At 37.0% G+C, this 18,519-nt stretch overlaps 1 protein-coding gene across 2 annotated transcripts in view; it reads left to right on the top strand.

Annotated features, from left to right (window-relative positions):
* Positions 1-18,519, top strand: part of LOC122841288 (enhancer of polycomb homolog 1-like) — a 35,270-nt gene that overhangs the window by 2,292 nt on the left and 14,459 nt on the right. Inside the window, exons 2-5 of one of the 2 annotated variants that reach the window (XM_044134477.1) lie at positions 2,190-2,276; positions 14,762-14,921; positions 17,133-17,278; positions 17,359-17,565. In XM_044134477.1, coding sequence (XP_043990412.1) covers positions 14,822-14,921; positions 17,133-17,278; positions 17,359-17,565 — 453 coding nt within the window. In that variant the 5' untranslated portion in view covers positions 2,190-2,276; positions 14,762-14,821. Of the gene's footprint in view, positions 1-2,189; positions 2,277-3,465; positions 3,968-14,761; positions 14,922-17,132; positions 17,279-17,358; positions 17,566-18,519 lie in introns of those variants that run through there. The other variant, XM_044134476.1, reaches the window with a different exon arrangement.

Raw genomic sequence — 18,519 nt, 5'->3', positions numbered from 1 at the left:
GTTTTTAAGTTTTTCTTCTTATAATCACATTTTTACTTGACGGCTTTCATGCTGCGTTCCAGTTACTCAGGAAGTGGAAACTCTGAGCTTTCTAGTTAAGAAGTTTGAATTTCAACATTGCAACGCCCATAAACATTGTTCAAAATAGTTCTTATAATTACTTTAAGCTTTACTTTCCATAAACAAACACTGCTTTTAATTTGCTCAGTTCGTAGCTGCAGGCGGAACATGTAACATTGATTGAAAATACAGTATTAGAGTTGAATTTGTTGAGCTCCCTAATTATGGTTTTTATTTTAAATTTTTTTGCCTCATAATGAGTTTGTAATTGTTTTTTTAATGTTTGAATTATTGTTGTAATTTGTTATGTGGCCAAAGGCAGTTGTTCTTAGATTAATTTGATTTCGTTTGAAGACTACTCGATCTGGATTATGGCTGGACAATAAATCAATAGCGGTAGTCATGTGGTCAATATCAATAAAGTAGATGATGCATCTGAGAATATTCGGTATGTAGAATATTCATTGAATGTTGATTCAGAACCGCACAGCATTCTGGGGGATGTAGGCAGAGGAAAGACTTTATCTGCTCAACCTCCTAACAGCTAGCTAAGCTAGGTTGGTGGAATCAATTTACTCACTCTTTCTTTAGTTACCTAGCAACTCAATCATTCTGTGGTTACCTAGCAACAACCTTTTGAATAACTTGTGCAGTAGTAGTTTCAGGTTTTGCCACTATGTTTCATTACTGCCTAAAAAAAAAAAACATTGTTCAGTGAAAAGTGGACAAAAAAATAAAAATCACACTACAGTATCTCAGAAATTTAAAACTAAAATCTGATCTATGCCCATCAACATTGTCTGGTCTGAAACGCTTGTATTATACGTTTTTCATCCATATCGTCCAGCCCTAATCTGGATTAAATTAGTTACATCTTGGAGAAGCAAGCAGAATAGCAACAGAAACTCCCATCTTCTGCATCCTGTCCATATGCTAATAAACAATTTGTTTTAAGGGTTTTTTCCAAAGACAGAGAGGCTGATTTGCAACATGCGGTCTATGCGATGCATCTGGTGTTTTGTTGAGAGTTTCGTCTCTGCTATTCATTTAATTTATCATGTTTTCTGGAAAACATTTAAAACTTCAGACATGCTGGGAAAAGAGAAGCAGCTGTCTCACTTTCTGGGTTAGAAATGTTTTTTCCAGCTGAGAAACTTCTGCAGACGCGAAAGAACTTTAAGAAACTTTGTCTTATAACAGTGGGAATATTTTAGCACCATGCAGCAGGTTTGAATGGAAAGTGTCAAACTCCTACTGGTTTCACTTACGATTGAATTAATAATTTGCTGACAAGCTGTGTAGGGCTGCAGCTAATGATTATTTTAATAATTGATTACTCTATCAACTATTCTGTTTAATGAATAACATCCACATTCAGCAGAATTTTCACTAAACCTCTTAAGACTTTTTATACTAAATCATGAATAGATTCAATAAAAAAATAAACATTTTCTTGCATAATAATTTGCAGCTAAAATACTTTTAACGTAACTCTTTCTGCTTGACTTTGCATCAATACAGCATAGAGCTTATTTATCGATTATTTGTTGTATTAACCAAATAATAATTGAATAGAAGAGGGTGTCTAATTGGGGATTTTATTTTATGTACATAATTTAATCGAGTGAATCTACAACTGCCACTTAAGGAGTTCAGGGATAAAACATATTTACAGATAAAGATGTTTATTCCAGTCTTAAATGCAAAATTCTAATATTTTTGCACAGTTTTGGCTTAATTACTCCTTTTTGTATGTTGTTCTTTCAGCAAATGGCTTTTTTACAGGAGTTGGTGGTTAATCATTCACTAAAATAGTTGACAATTATTTCAAAAATTGATTCATCAGGATTAATTCAATTAATCATTTCATCCCTGAAGCTATTGTAGCTTTACTCTGGGCAATCTGACCGGTGGTAAAATTAAGTTATTTCTTTTGGTTCTACACCTGCGCAGCACCAGGTGTGCTTTCACAAGCCCAACAATCACCATCAGCTGGTGCGCAGGTCCGTCTTATCTGCAGCCTTACATGAGCAAACTTCTGCTAAACCTAATTTTCTCTCAGTTCTGTCCTGATTTTTCTTTTATTTGCTTTCAGATTTTAAAATTTCAGTTCTTCTGTTTGTTTCCAGATCATCTTTGTGGAAGTTATGGGTTTAAGAATGAAACTAAAAACCTTTCTTCTCTGCCTGGACCCAGGATGATCACAGCATTAACAGGTAAGGTGCTTTTGTGGAAATTTAATATTATTCTGTGAATTTTAGGAGTATTACCAAATGAAGTGGGGCATCTGTTTCAAAGCAAATACTCTTAAAACTTGATCCATGTTGTATTTTTGTGCACATGCATGTCCTTGTCCTTCCAGACGGAGGCAGCATTGTGCACGCTGTGACTCATTTCACCTGGAGTAAACATCTTTTTTTATGTGCCAGTTAGTTGTGGCATCACTGCTGATGAGGTTCAGTGGATCTGAACAGTTTTTCCTGCTCATCCAGCAACGACTGCATCCTTAGTGTTGAATGGGTGGAGTAGGACTCAGTCATGTTTTTCTTGTTTTCACACCAAATAAAATACAAAAAAAGCAACAAACAGCCTTATTTTCTAGGTGGAGTTGATTTAGTTTTGCTCAAAATTACTGCATTCCATAACTTTGAAATATGGGTTGAATAAAATATTAAGTATTATGAGTAGTTTTGTCATGTATAAATTCTTTTAACTGTATATTCAGAGGAGGAATTAATATATCTAAATGTAAAGAATTGAGAATAAAAGTGCAAAACAAAGAGGAATTATATCTAGAAGTGATACAGAAACCTGAATTAGTTTTTATAATATTTAAAAGATCACTTGCACAACTGTGTTGTTTTTCATTTTTTAATTATTTGTTTTTCGTATAAGTTGGATTGGTTTGGGATATTCAGTCCGTTGTGCCACTTTTTTAAACCTGGTAGTTTATTTACGTGTTTTGTTTATACATACGTATATTAGTAGTTTTGTGGTTTGTGAGTTCACTGTGGTATTTATTTACTACTTTAATCTATCTTTAGATTTTTTTTACGTTTTGACCATGCATTTACTTTCTTATGTTCATCTAAAATGTTAACTTTTTTATATTTACGTCTCCTCCATCTTGGGTATGTCTTTGTTACATAACTTTTGTTTTATTTTGCGTTTTTTATATTTTCTGCTGGTAATTTTTTTTTGTGTGATCTAAAAGTTTCATTTAGAATGTATTTCATATTTTCTAGCGATTTTTCCTATTTTTGGAAATAAATTGAATCGTTTTTTATTTATTTTCATTATTCCGTATCCTACTACGTATTTCGGCCATGTCTAATGTTTATTTCAATAATTGATGTGGATGTGTGGAGCGGAGTTGATTTGCAACAAATACCCCCTTCCCCCAACCTCGGCAACGCGCAAGCGCTCGGGACCGTGTGGGAATGGTCGGTCCACGAACTGGGGGTTGGACCGCTCCGAGCGAAACAGAGCAAAAGAGTTTTTAAATGTCCGCCATGTTGTCCATGGCGCACTGAACCACCGATAGGGAGCGGAGCGTCGGAAAAAAACAGTCCGAGAGAGAGCGACCGAGATCCGGGCCTTCCCCCAGCTCCGCTGGCGACGCCCTAAATACAAGCTAGAACCTTCCGAACGTTAGAGACTAACCGCACAGAAACATCAATGAAAGCTCCACTCGGTGCCGTTGTGAACATTAGGAGATCGGATAGATTTATATTGCATCTGGAATTGTGAAAAAATGAGTAAATTGTCGTTTCGGGCACGGGCGCTGGACGCTTCCAAGCCACTACCCGTCTTCCGTTGTGAGGATTTACCCGACCTACACGAATATGCATCCATTAACCGGGCTGTGCCGCAGATGCCTACGGGGATGGAGAAAGAAGAGGAATCGGTAATGTTTTAACGGTTTGAAAATGTGAAGTTTTGAGCTTTGTTTTATTTTTAAACGATCAGAGGCGCCCCTCTTTTTTTCCTGCGCAAGCTTTCACAAAATGGCCGCCAATTTTCTCAGGAGAAACACGACGGTTTGGAGCAGTTAACGGCTCGTTCGCTAGACATGGACGAATGTTTTGGGGAAATTAAAACACAAGGAGTCTGTATTTGATAAAATTACCGGGTTCTATCGGTTTATTTATGCATGAGATGGGTTTCTGAGTACAAAGGGGGTCATGTGACTTGAGCAATGCCGACATTTTGTGTCTTGCGTGAGGAAGGGGGCCCTTGTGTTGGCGTAGTAGCAGAGCGCTAAGGCAAGGGGGAGCTGTTGCACTCAGATCAGTTTGCAGAAATGTCAACAAAGCTGCCGTGTGTTAGCAAAAGCAGACGGTTGAGATCAGAATTGTTTATTTTCTTTTAGTTGAATGCAGCTTAGAATTACTGAGCTGAAATGATTTGATCAGAATTGCTAGGTCTTGTTGGTGACGTCCATGTTGTTTTTTGCTTTCTGTGTGATTCAGCTCTTGTTTGAACGGTAAATACATTAGGAGGTGTCACCAAGCATGTGCAGCTGTCAGATACGTGTATCTCATTCACAAGAAGGGATTTCTCCTCAATGTGTTTGCACTGCAGGTCACTGGGAGGACAAGCTAGTTTTACTGGGAAGCTGGGATTTTGTACTTAGTTGGGGAAATGTTTTGGATTCATTTTTGTGTGGATGATGTGCATTTTTCCTTAATATTGTTTTAATTCAGGACATTTCTCTACTTTTCCGTAAAATGCTGAGCAAATTGGGCTGCATAATACACTTATTTCAGTCCAGTGCATGTTTTTTTTCTTCTTTGGAGCCTGTGTTTGGTGTCAGGGGTTCACTGTGCCAGATGGCACCGAAGGTGGGCACACCTGTGGCATGTGGCCTTCCGGAGGACATCAGGACGGTGTGTAGTGAGAGCACCTGTCACTTACCAAACTCCGCGCTTTTCAGTCCGAACATCTGATTGTGTAACAAATCTATTAACATAATAATTTGGGAGCATCTTATTAATCTCGGTGTCAGATTTTATTAAGAATGCACTTTGAATTGGAGTAGTTGTTCCTACTACTGTTGTTTTGGATGGGATACATAGTTCTGTTTTTATTTTCACATCTAGAGGAAGATTTTATTCCTTTTCGCTACAAATCCATTATTGCTTGCAGTCAGAACCTTACAAATGTACATTTTAAAAATAAAACAATTACTATACTCGCTAATGAAAGCAAAGCAGAAGTTTCATTCAGTCTTATTTTGGAACGTAAACATGTTAATTGTAGTTGCTTCCATTTGATTTGTTTTAATTTGTTCTATGCTGATTTATTTTCTCTTAGTAAATAATTTATCATCAGAATATTGCTTCTCACAATAACAAATTTTGTTGGACTAAATTATTGTCCCAGAAATTATTGCTATAAAAAAAGTAATTTTGACATCATTTTCAAAAAATATAATAATGGGTTTTTAATGCAATCACACCCACTCAAAGACCAATTTCCAAAGAATATTTACGACTGGAACTAGAAAACATTTTAAATATCTGAACAAAACAACAATTTAAAAGGATTGTGAAGTCTTGGTAACCACAATTGGATTTGAAATAATTGAAAACAGGCCTAAGTGGCATGCAGGGCAAGTTAAGTACTTTGTACGGGGTGTCAAATATTTAAAGTGTTTCTCAAAATGCCTTGTGTGCCAGTAATACATTTGGAGATTCTTGTTGGTGGAGTAGAAAATGTTTTAAGAGACCATTAAGATGTTGTTCCATGTCTCAAAAATGAGTTTTAATATTCTTTGTTTTGGTTCACGTTGATTGAAACATTGACAAAACATGACGAAACAAATTCAACCATTTTCAGAGTAAATAACTTGTCCTGAAATATCTAAAAACGTATTAAAAACAGTCAGGGAAATGTGTAAATCTGAGCAACCTGTGGACTATTTGTTATATGTTGAAGTTTTTCGAAGTCTTAAAAAGTCTGGATGTTTTTCAAATCTGGATAAGAATAATTAGTTTTTTTTTTAGTCCTAGGCTTGATTGTAATATGATTTCTATTTTTTTCTCTATTTATCTCCATTAAAAAGATTCCCAGGAATTTCTCCACCGGGAATTTCAGGTATAGCAGCAGCAATAGGTGTAAAGATTAACAAAAAACAAGTTCTTGGTTGTAAAAACAATATTGTAATAATAATATACTGTACATGACTATAACAGAAAACACTGTGCAGTTATTACAAATAAAAACTTCCTCAGTTGAAGTTGAAAATGTTGGCATTTCTGTTTAATTTGCTTACAGTTTGCACTATTTTGTCCTGCTGTTTGCAGCTCAAGTATTTACAGATCTTCTTCACCTAATGGTTATCTCTGCAACTTTACATTGATATTTGATGTTCAAATGAAACAAAATTGGTTGAAAATGTACAAATCTGGGGGAAAAAGTTGCATTAAACCCTGGAACTAGAAAAATGGAATTGCTGTTTCCTTTTCAGTCAAGATGAGTTGGTATTTTTGGTTAAATATGTATTAAACAGGTTCATTTGAGCTTGTGGTTTTACTTTTTTAGCATTTTTCCTTGGTCTAATTCAGCTAAATTTAACGTAGAATTAACCCTGGCAAAACTAGGCAGTTTTATTTAAAGTTTTTTTTATTTTATTGAGTTTGTCTTTAGGTTATCCTGAGTAGCCCTGTTGCATTAAGCAATTAATTGCATGATCATTTAAAACAAACTCAGTTTCCATTTGCATTATTTATCGGTTTTTCTTTTCTCTCTTTCTACCAAAATTGAATGACGAAAGTCTTCAGTCTGGTGCTTTTGTCTCGAGCTTTTTTATTTATTTACTTTTATTTTTGAAGGACAATTTAATTTACAGAGACTTCATAATTAATTTTTATTTATTTTGTTTTGGATATTTAAAATGTCTTTGTTTTCCAATGTTAAATGTTTATCAGAAATTTAAAGATTATTGGTCTTTGAGAATGTTTTTATTGTTTTACCCCTCCGGGGTGTCTTTTGTGGGGGGTCAGGGAATCGAACCCCTGACAGCGGCGTCGGGGACTCAAGACCTCCAAACGTGGGTCGGACTATCCCCTACACCACCACAGCACGCCTGGTCTTTGAGAATGTTTTCTTGCATCGTTATGCCATTACTGTTGTACTAGTTGAAAATGCCCAAAACAACAATATTATCGTTTATCACAATATCTTGGACAATTTGTCGTCCATCAAAAATTATCATGACAAATCTATTCCTTTGTCACAGATGTTTATAGTAAAATTAACCCAGGCGGGTCGAAACATTTTGGTCTTAATCCATTTCATTTGAACCGTTTATTATTATTTTGAGTTTGTCTCTTGCTCGTCCTGAGGTCTTTTATTGTTTGGTTTTGAGGTCTTTCTAGTTGCGTGTGTCTCCCAACCGACTTGGTGTTAAGTCGTCTGCACACTTCCTGTTTCTCAGCCAATAAAAAGCTTTTATCATTCATGTATCGTTGAGTCCGTTTCCATTTCTCCCCCTTTCTGGGCCGGCGTTCTGGTGGACCCACGTGTGCGTTTGTAGCTTCCAGGCGGCGTGTTGTTTTGCGGCGCTGGGTTCCCAGCAGCAGCACGTGCGGCCTGTTTGTTTTGGGTCAGCCACTTTGTCTTGTATTTACGTTAGGTTGAGAGTGAGGTCAGCGTCTGCAGGCCTGCTGGGAAACCCACGGGCGTCTGCTGTGTTTGCCTCGCTGCCAAACACAGAAACATGCTGGCTGGCTCCCAGCTCCTCGCTGCGTGACCTCACTGGGAAGGGGAGGGTCACCTGTCCAAAGTATCTGCCGTTCATTCAAACCGTCGGCCATTTTCATTCAGCTTTCATCCATAGCTTTAATGAAAGCTTTTATTCCTGCTCAGTGCCTTGAACAGTTTGTACTCAAACATCCCCGCCTCCACATGCTGAGGAGCGGTTTACTCTCGCTGTGGAAGAGACTCAAAGGGGGATGGCGGCGTTGGCTTGCTCAGCGTTTCTGGTGGTGATTGATGGCGCTCATTTTAGGAGCTATATTTGAACTACTGCGTGAGAGACGGCAGGACTGTTGGCGAGCCGATACACCTCAGTGTATTTATCATCGGCCCACAGACGGAAAGTAAACAAACACGTTTTCTGATGTGATTTGGCTGCCGGCGGGTTTGAGTTTATGAAATTTGAAAATGGGTTGGGTGTCGACTGGAGGGAATTAGGATGGGAATATTAAAGTTATGCAGCAGCATGAGCATGGATGTGTTGCAGCAGAAAAAAACACGTTTTTCTCGCTGTCTTTTTGTCTCTCCCCTCCTCCCTTCCCTTGTGATGTCCACGTTAGTCTTCCTAAGTTTTATTTTGCATTTCCTTCACCAAGAATCTAAATCTGGTGTGGGAATCAAAGATGACAGAAATCCATACAGCTGGCTAAATACCTTAGTGAGCTGGTATTTAACCAACTAATTTTGTCTCGTTTTGACTCTGATCTGTGATTAAATACTGAAAGCTCAAATTTCTTCCTGCTTATCAGCTGCATTAAAACCGAATTCCCACTATTCTGCATCACCGGGCAGCATACACATTGATACACCATGACTACGTTCACATGCAGGTCAAAAGGTCAAGTCCCTTTTAAATTATTACCATTATTATTGCTGAGATCCGGTTTTGGTTGTTCATACTACTGAATACAACCACAGTCAGACGTCTGAACATTTAACCCTAAAGGTCACACATTTGACATAAGAACATAGCCGTCTCTCAGCAGCACATTGTTTAAAGCATCACTATTTGACCGTAGCAAAAATATTTATGTACTTATTAAAACTGTCTTGAAACAGATGATTTGTGAAAAAATCTCTCTGCTGCCTCCTCCCAGTGTTCCTACTGCCATCTGCAGAAATGAGCCGCTCTGTTGAGAAATAGACAGTCAGAGCAAAGGAGAGGGTCAAAGCGCTACCAATCATGTTAGTGTACGTGCTGCTAAGCACCTTGGCGTTGCAGGAAAATTGCTAATCCGCCATCATCAGTGGCTATGCTAGTCAGCCTTAGCATACATGGCAGGCTCTGGTGTGTAGGACTAGCTGTAGCGTAGCAGAGGGGAGGCTATGAGCAAATTGTTCATAAAGTTACGTACACCTAGAACGGAGAACGCCCATTAAACCAAGCAGCACATGGATTCACCTGTTTGAGTTCAATACAAACGTACTTCAGTTCTGTTGGTCTCAATCCTACCATTTAGTGTATATCAGATCCTTTGACATAGTTTTATGTTGCTGGCTGTTTAAAAACAGCATCATTTGGTGTATTATGCGTTTCTATATGGTAACGTTACAGCATGATATGAAAATTTAGGATGATATTTCAACAGTGACAATGACCACCCAATTTTGCGTTTCATCACTGCACTGTTGTTTTACCAAATATCTGGTCGCCCATCCGTCTTGAAACAATCGCAATAAACATTATTTATCGGCTGAGTCGTACTTATCGGACTGTTACTGATTCTTTAAAAAAATGGGCAACATTAATACCGGCTTGTCAGGCTTTGCTACTTCCTGATGTAAAACTACTTGGCCAACAGTTTTTCATTAGAAACTGTGTAAAATAATCCTGGCCTGTGTATCCTAATATAATATAACATTGTCTTTTTCTAGTGTGGGTTTTAAATACTGGTAAATCAGAAATGAAGGAGTCAGAATGGTCAGTTTTTTTTTGTTATCTGTGCTTGCTGGTTGAGCATGCTCATTAACTGAGCTCGGATCAGAACCGATAATCCTTAAAGGGTTTACTCCAACATAATGGGGCTTTACTCACTTAACTAAATCAGAGAGCTTAGATGGGACAATCCAGCTGCGACTGCAGATGTTACACATGTGCAGCATTTCAGACTGCGTTTATTAGGGTTTTTACTGAGAATTGGTCCATTTAATATGTAGAACAGGAATCCTCTTTGTTGCTACTTCTAAGCTTTGGTTATTGCGCAAACTCCAGTCACTTTAAAACCTTTTTAATTTTTTCAATCTGTGAAGCTTTAGCTTTTTGGAAGACTGAATGTGATTCATAGAAAATACAAGTATTCTTTCTCAAATGCCAAACAAAATAAAAATCCCTGAGAATAGTCTGTGCAAAAACCAAAATCTTGCTTCTCTTCTAGTTTAACTTCTATGAATTATTGCACATTTATACTGTTAGATGATTATAGATCTTTGAATGTATTTTGACCTTTGTAAAGCACTTTTCTCAAATTTGGTTAAAATTGCTCTAAAGTTTTTATTCTGCTACATTTAAGCATTTAAGTAGTTTAATTTATACTCTATCTTTCAGTTCAAGCAGGTGCTAAAGTTCAGTAAAATATCTCTCCCAACGAAATAAAGGTTTTCCAGTCAGACGGCAGAGTGGCTAATTTAATACTGATGTATTTTTAACCTTCCCATGTCAAAACAAGGGTTGCCCGTTCCAAACCACTGAAATAACTGCAGCAGAAAATTGCTGCTTTGCTTTGCAAATACAAGCAAGTCTTATCTAATGCATCATGTTCAAAAAATGGTTCCATATGCTTCTACTAATTAGGGCTGTACCAATACGCTAATGTTACAATATGCTAATGTTACAATACGATATGCGGTATTCTACTCAAGCTACGATAAATATCACAATATTCAGCAAACAATATGATTCTATAAATTTAGATTTTCTTCAATATTTTAGAGGGACAGAGTGATCTTGGTGACATTTTGACTGTTCCGTAGACTTGGATTTAATTGAACTGATGGCGTAATAAGTCTTTATTTATTTATATATATATATATATATATATATATATATATATATATTTGTCTTATTCACTTATATTAGATAATGCAACTTATACATTTATTATTTAATTGTAAATTGTTTCATTACATGTAATTTTTAATGTGCAACTGGGTAAAAAATGTCACATGTGATGGCTGTCTTTTAATTCATGTGGATTTGACATAAAACTCAAAGTAGGATTTAATGTACTTTGATACTTTTTGAGGAAAAAAAATATTGTAGAATTGATAGTTACACAGCTCTACTGCTAGTGGGGGATTTTCAACATATGTTAAATGTAAGCTAATATTAAATAGAAGGAGAAATGTGGAATTGGATTTTTTTAAAGTTAGAATTTTGCATCTAAATTTATTAAATAATCCTAATTTTGAGCTAAGTTGTGCAATAAGTGTTTTAGGCAAACTGTCTTCTGCACATGGTACATTAAGTTAAACAAGCAGTGATCAAAATCCTAAAAGTTAATTCTAAGTTTGGGTATGAAGCGTTTTGGCGACTCTAGGCAACTATGGAATGTGAGTATTATCAGCATTAAGAAGTAATCTGTAGAATAGTAAATTCTGTGTATTTTGACTACAAAACTTTGAATCAAAGGATTATAAAAAATGTGCAAAACAAGTAAATCATTTATTCATCACTACTTGCATAAATACTTATCCTAATACAATATTTGTTTATATCATAAAAAAGCTTCTATTACAGCATGATAAAGGAATTTTTCAGTATTTAGCTGTATTTGAAACACTGGCAACAAAAGTGTGTGTATGTTTATATATATATAATTTTTTGTGTGTGTGTGTAAAGTTGGATATAAATTTGGATATTAAGGGATTAAAACAGCGTTGCTTTAAACAGAGTAATGGGTGGTGTTTTAATTTCTGTATGACGGATGTTTTAAATCAGATTTCCCAACATCCCACTTTGTTTCTTTTTAGCAGGGTTGAAGTTGTGGTTGGATGTTGGTGCTGAAACTTCAAACTCAGAAGCTGAGATTCTGCTCCTTACAGAAAGGCTTCTGTGTGTGTGTGTGAACAGGTTTAGTAAAATTAAAGCCAAATAGAAACTCAGAACCAGCAAAACGCTCCACCAACTGGTTCTGCTTTTATCCTGAGAACAAACAAAAAAGTACAGTTGATGTTCAGTTATGTGCTGCGTTGTTCCTTGATGCAGAAACTGGTAAAACTGACAAATTGCTCAAGCTGCCTTGAACTTAGATCTTTTACAATGAGGAATAAATCAGTGATAAATTAAAACAAGCTCAGTTTCCATTTGCACAGTTTGCTTTCTCTTTTCTCCATTTCTTTCTACCAAAAACTAGATGGCAAAAGTCTTCAGTCTGGTGTTTTGGTCTTAACCATCCCGTTTTAGGAGGGACAATTTTATTGTCGTTTTGTTCATTTATTTTGGATATTTAAAATGTCTTCCAATTCCAGTGTTAAATCCTCATAAAGTTAATTGATCTTTGAGATTGTTTTCTTGCATTATTATGCCATTATATTACTTGAAAATGGTCTCAACATTATTGTTTATCGCAATAACTTCTGGGACAATTTATTGTGACAGGCCAAGGTGAATTTCTACTTAACTCTGGCGTTGGCATGTCAGTGTTTCATGAACTGGTCGAACTCTGACACCCTCTGTTAAACGCCGACTCATTCACTCCCAACTTCCTGCCCCTTGAATGCCTTTGTCTGGGTCTGCCTCAGGGCAAACACACACACACCTCCTCCCAGCGGAGTCTCTGTTCGCGGCTCAGTCTGCTGGCAAACAGCCAGCCAGAGTTAAAGGCTCAGCGGTTAAACCTGACTGGAAGCATTCAAACCAGCCAGCCGTTTCTCTCTGAGCGCCCAGCAGCAGGTGGCAGCTAGATGAGCCGAATGATAGGCAGTTACAGAGGGAAAACACTCCGGACTTCCAAAATGGGCCCATTTTCAGCCATCACAATATTTTAGGGTGGTCCTTTCATCACAGATCTAGAATATCACACTGCAAAAACACAAAATCTTACCAGGTAATTTTTGTCTAGTTTCTGGTGCAAATATCATAGCACACTTGAAATAAGACTAAACTGACTTACAATTAACTTTCCAGCAAGATATAGGAGCTTGTTTTGAAAATTACTAGTTCCGTTGATGGATTATTTCACTTAAAGCAAGACATTTTTTCCATATTTTAAGTATTATAATCTGAATTTATGCGAAAGCATTTTGAACTAAGTTAGATGTGAAGGTCATTGCTGAACAACAGATGCACTGATCAGGTTTTCCTGGCTGATTCTGGCTTGTGGTTTATTTGTAGTTTAAGCTTCTTTTTCAATGCACAGGACAGTAAACCTGTTCTGCAGGTTGTTTTGAGTCCAATAGGAAATGAGATTTCAATGGATAAATAGAGGTATACTTTTAACACCGGTATACTTTTAGCATGTTTGTTTTTTTATTAATTACATAGATTTTAAACTTAATTCTTTTTCTTTTTAATTATGCAAAATGTCCCAGACGGAACCTTTCTATTGTGTTTCTAGTACACCCATAAATCTGATGCACCACCAATGATATCGATAGACAGCTAAGCCGGTTCTCTTGACCCACTGAGGGTTAATTTCTGCTTAAAAATGGATTTGGTGGGACACTGGGAAAGATTATTACTGTGCTCAAAGGAGCTAACTTGGCAAAGCTATTCAAACCTAAACTAGCATCGCAATGCTAAACATGCTGCAGCAGCTCAGACGCTAATGTTGGCATCCACAATGCTTATTTTTTAAAGAATATCCATGACTGATCATGAAACACTTTGCATCAATCTGATGGTTGAAGAATTAAAAAAAACTGATTAAAATAATGTTTGTTATTCAGCTCATATGTATATTTATTCAGTAATTTGGCAGCAGAAAGGGTTTCTGAATTGAAAATGTTGGCTATTTTGTTGTTTATTGACAGAAACCACAATTAATTTGATGAAATTTTTTTGAGGGCCACGACTAATTTAACAAACTTCTGTCTTTTCATTAACCACAGAGCCACACATTCTGCTGTTTGGTTTCATATCAGAAATAGTGGGAGCTCTTGGTTTTTAATATTTGACCTGCAGCATAAAGGAAAAAATGTTGCTGTAACTCTGTGAATCTCGGTTGATTTATTTGTCGGAGGCTTTTGGTTGTTGGTGTGGAGAAGCTGAAAAAGGCGATTTGTTTTGGGGAATAAAGTGAGAAGGAGAGCAGATCACAGGATCCCACATGATGGGACTTTTCAGGGAAAAACTGAAGGATCCACTGAACTGGTGGGTGAGGATGTTTCCATCTAGCACCGTTTTGGTTTCTCCTTAAAACTTATTTCAAATAGACAAGCAGAAAATTATCGTCCCCATTGACATGCAGTAGAAGATACAAGATGTTTTTATGATTTTCTGCCCCTCTCTTCAACTTACTGCAGAGGTTAAATCTCCAAACATCAGATAAACTCTTAAATTATCCTACACGGACACATAAACCTCACACTCATCCTTAAATGGACAATTATTTATACATTTTTAAAATCAATAATAGCATTTTTGTATATATTAGACATATTTTCCAATAAGTCCCTTTTTGAACTGTTTTTAAGATGGTTTATATTTGCACTTCATAAATCTGCTCCACACATTGATATACAAAAACTTTATTTTTTGGTAACTTTAATAATTTAAAAATATATATTTTCTTGTCTTAAATTATAAACCCTCGGTCTCTGTCACAAAACATTTTTTGAATGTATATGGGAAATCGATTTCTTTCTTTAAACATACGTTGAACATACAGTTGCGATCAGATCAGATACTTTAGTATCTCGGATCGTTCTGAACCGACTGCGTCTGGCTGATTTTTTTATTTTTCTGCAGCAGCCTCTTTATTCTCTCTCTCTCTCTCCACAGGAACACCATCTCCAGCGGGCCATCTCGGCGCAGCAGGTCTACGGCGAGAAGCGGGACAACATGGTCATCCCGGTCCCCGAGGCGGAGAGCAACATCACCTACTACGACTCCCTCTACCCCGGCGACTACAAGATGCCAAAGCAGCTCATTCACATACAGCGTGAGTCTCCTGTTTCATAGCCACACAAACTAAAGTAAATAAACTAATCATGTATTTTACAAGTAAAGGCCTTCAGACGTTTACTTTGAGATTTTTACGGAGTTGTCACGTTCTCACGGGTGATCTTTTCACCACCAAAAAAACCTGATCAGAGCAACTTCCATATTGTAACTCTGATGCACATCCATCTGCAGTCTGACAGTTAGAGACAAAAAAAAACTACTACACTAAACGCTAAATGGATTCTGTGTTGCTGCATTTGAGGGAATTAAATGTTTTTCTTCAATATAAAGGGAATTTCTTTGGATCTTTTAATGCATTTCTAATGTGAGAAATCTTGAGGAGGTGCCAGCTTTTTGAATCCAGTTAATGGCTAACTAAAGTACTGGTTAGCTGCAGATTGTCGGGGAGATTTCCTCGCCCTGTAATCTCAGAGGAAATGAGTTTGCCGGATTGCTCTGCGTTTCTGTGTCACTAGTGGTTTCCACGATTGTTTCTCAAAGAAAAGCAATTTGCTGTTCTTCAAACTCTGCTGGATGTGGAATAAAACGTTTGGTCCATCTCACAGCTGCTCTTCTTCTGGGTTTCTCCCAAACCTGAAGGAAATCCTCGTCATTCTGAAGATCAAAAATGATTAATCTGGAGTTTTTCCACAGTAACAGCTGCTGCTTTTAACTGAAAGTGCCTGATTTGAATCAGATTAAATGTTCGTTTTGAAGCCGTTTTGTTTATCTATTCTTATTCTGTGGCGATATGTTTCTGTCATTGAGATCTGATCAAGTTTTTATGACGTTTATTGATCTGAATCGGTTTGTTATCTCTCATCTGACTTCCTAACGGCACAGAATCCACTCTAGAAGAGTCAGAGGAGATATTCTCTCCAGTTTTTTTAATCAATATTATTGATTAAATCTGTTTCTGAAGCTTCGGATCTGAGATGAATAATCTGCTGGGGGTTCAGTGAGAGAAAAATGAATTACATTTGGCAAACTGCCTAAAAACATTTCAATAGATAAACACAGATAGTGCTACAGGAATTAATCCTTCATTTATCCAAAAGGTCAATTAAGTGTAATTAAGCCTGATGATCATCCAGACTATGATGTCCGGCATGTTCCCGTTGTTTTGGTCTTCTTGTGCTGCTCTGTTTCTGATGAATGGAGCTGCTGCCTGTACTTAGTTTGACCTTTGACCTCACTGCACAATGCTTTCTGGTTTCTTTATAATGTTTTGGATATTTGAAAGCGTTTGAAACGGTTTGAGCCGGCCTGTTTTAATTGGCCTGGATGATGAATTATCTGAGACGTTATAAATGCAGAAAAATGTTCTAAAAGATCAAAATTACTAAATTAATGAGAGCAAAGCTTCAATGATTATCAATGTTAGGTCTGGGATTCTTCCTTTGAAATGGATGCAGTTGTTTGCACTATTGTTTCAAAGTCTGATGATGATTTAGTGTTGAAGTATTTTCCATTTGTAAAACCGATGGCAAAGTTTAAACGTCACAAAGGTTTCACATTTAATTAAATTTTTTTATAGGGATGCACGATATATTTGCACTAACGTCGACATCGTCCGATATTTGGTTCGGACTGAGGAATAAAACTGGGCCGTTAAGAACAACCAGTAATTATTTTTTATCTTGCTTGTTTTTTGTTGAGTGTTTTTGTTTTTGTTTGTTTTTTTTAACAAACAAACAAAAGGTAGTGAAATGTACACACTATCAGTAAATTGGCCATAACTTGTGTATTAATATCGGATATTGATATCCGCCCAAATTTTTATGTCTCTGCATCTCTAATTCTTTGTATCAGTTTATATAAAATTACCACTTCAATCAACTTTTTTTCTGGAAATATTGTGGTTTTATTTTCATATTTTGACTTTTTGTCTTGCGACTTTATTATGTTATAACTTTATTCTTGTATTGTCAGTTTTTTTCTCAGATTTTTATTTTTATTTTTTTACTACTCGTGACACTAACTTTATTCTTACATGATTTAATTTCTCATACAACTTTTTTCTCTCAATATTATGACTTCATTAAGTTTTTTTTCTGAGTCTGGCCCAGTAGACTGACTGCATTTTATTGTGAGCTATTGTTTGTTTTTGTTCTGCTTAATGACTGAAATATTGTTGAAATTTTCACAACAGTTTTTTTAATGTTCATAAAATTGCGTTTGGCTTATTTTTTTTATTTTATTTTTTCAGCTTTCAGCTTGGACACGGAGCAGCCAGACTACGACCTGGACACTGACGACGAGGCCTTCGTCAACAAGCTAAAGAAGAAGATGGAGATCAGCTGCCTTCAGTTTGAAGAGATGATCGACCGGCTGGAGAAAGGCAGCGGACAGCAGGTCAGTTTTTCCCGCCGCAGCTGGAAGCCGCTAAAGATTCAGCGATCTGACTCGGGTTTTTTTGTGTTTTGTCCTTCCAGCCGGTGAGTCTCCCCGAAGCCAAGCTGCTGCTGAAGGAGGACGACGAGCTGATCAAGGAGGTGTTCGACTACTGGAGCCGCAAGAGGAAAAACAGCAAGGCCAACTCCCTGATCCCCACCGTCAAGCAGGAGAAGCGCGACGGCTCCAGCACCGGCGACCCGTACGTGGCGTTCCGACGGCGCACCGAGAAGATGCAGACCAGGAAGGTTCGTTTCCCAAAACCCTGCACTCGTTTTCAGCAAGTTTTCTTTTAGGGTATTTTTCGCTGCAGAAGCTGTTGAGTCATGAAGGTGTTTTATTGTGAACAAACGGGGTTCAGTTCCACCTGCAGGGATTTCTTTTTTCTTTTCCGTTTCTACCTCGTTCTTTTTGTGAAGCGTGAACAGATTGCGTGGATCCAGGCTGCAGAGACGTAAATGTTCTGCTTACTTCAGCTCTGATGTTGGCACAATTAACTCTTACCTCACCTGTGACAAGCTAAAAATAGACACAGGTGGATTAAACTCTGCTGGGAAACTTGCTGTCAGTCATGAAACTTTTGACTAATATCATATTTCCTGATGGTAAAGTAAAAAACACGGTTCGAGATTTAGACAGTGTTCAAACTTGTAGCCAAATGTGCTAAATATAAAGTATTCATGAGCCACAATTTTTATTTTATAGTCAAAAGTACAAAAATATTTCTCTTCTTAAAATTTTTTTTATTAACTTTTAGTTGTTCAGTAATAAATTAAACATATTTAGATTTTTGTAGAAAAGGATCTGTAAACATAAAATTGTCTTCACTGAAAACAGATTTTCCAAATATGTTTTATTTTTTAAATAAAATATTTTGTCAGGGGGCGTGCTGTGGTGGCGTAGGGCGTTAGCACGCCCCACGTTTGGAGGCCTTAGTCCTCGACGCGGACGTCGCGGGTTCGACTCCCGGTCCCGGCAACCTTTGCCGCATGTCTTCCCCCCTCTCCTCACTCGCTTTCCAGTCTGCCTACTGTCACAAAAAATATGAGCCACTACCGCCGCAAAAAGTCTTCGGAGAAAAAAATATATATATATATGTATATATTTATATATATTGTCTGTTCTCATCATCTCTTTCGAATAAATTGGGGAGTCACTTTTTATTTGAAAAAGTTGCCAACTTTAATGAATAGATTCACTCC

The sequence above is a fragment of the Gambusia affinis genome, linkage group LG12, assembly GCF_019740435.1.
Source record: "Gambusia affinis linkage group LG12, SWU_Gaff_1.0, whole genome shotgun sequence".
NCBI lineage: Eukaryota > Metazoa > Chordata > Actinopteri > Cyprinodontiformes > Poeciliidae > Gambusia > Gambusia affinis.
The sequence above is the reverse complement of the archived record's forward strand: the minus strand, read 5'-3'. Positions and strand labels throughout refer to the sequence as shown.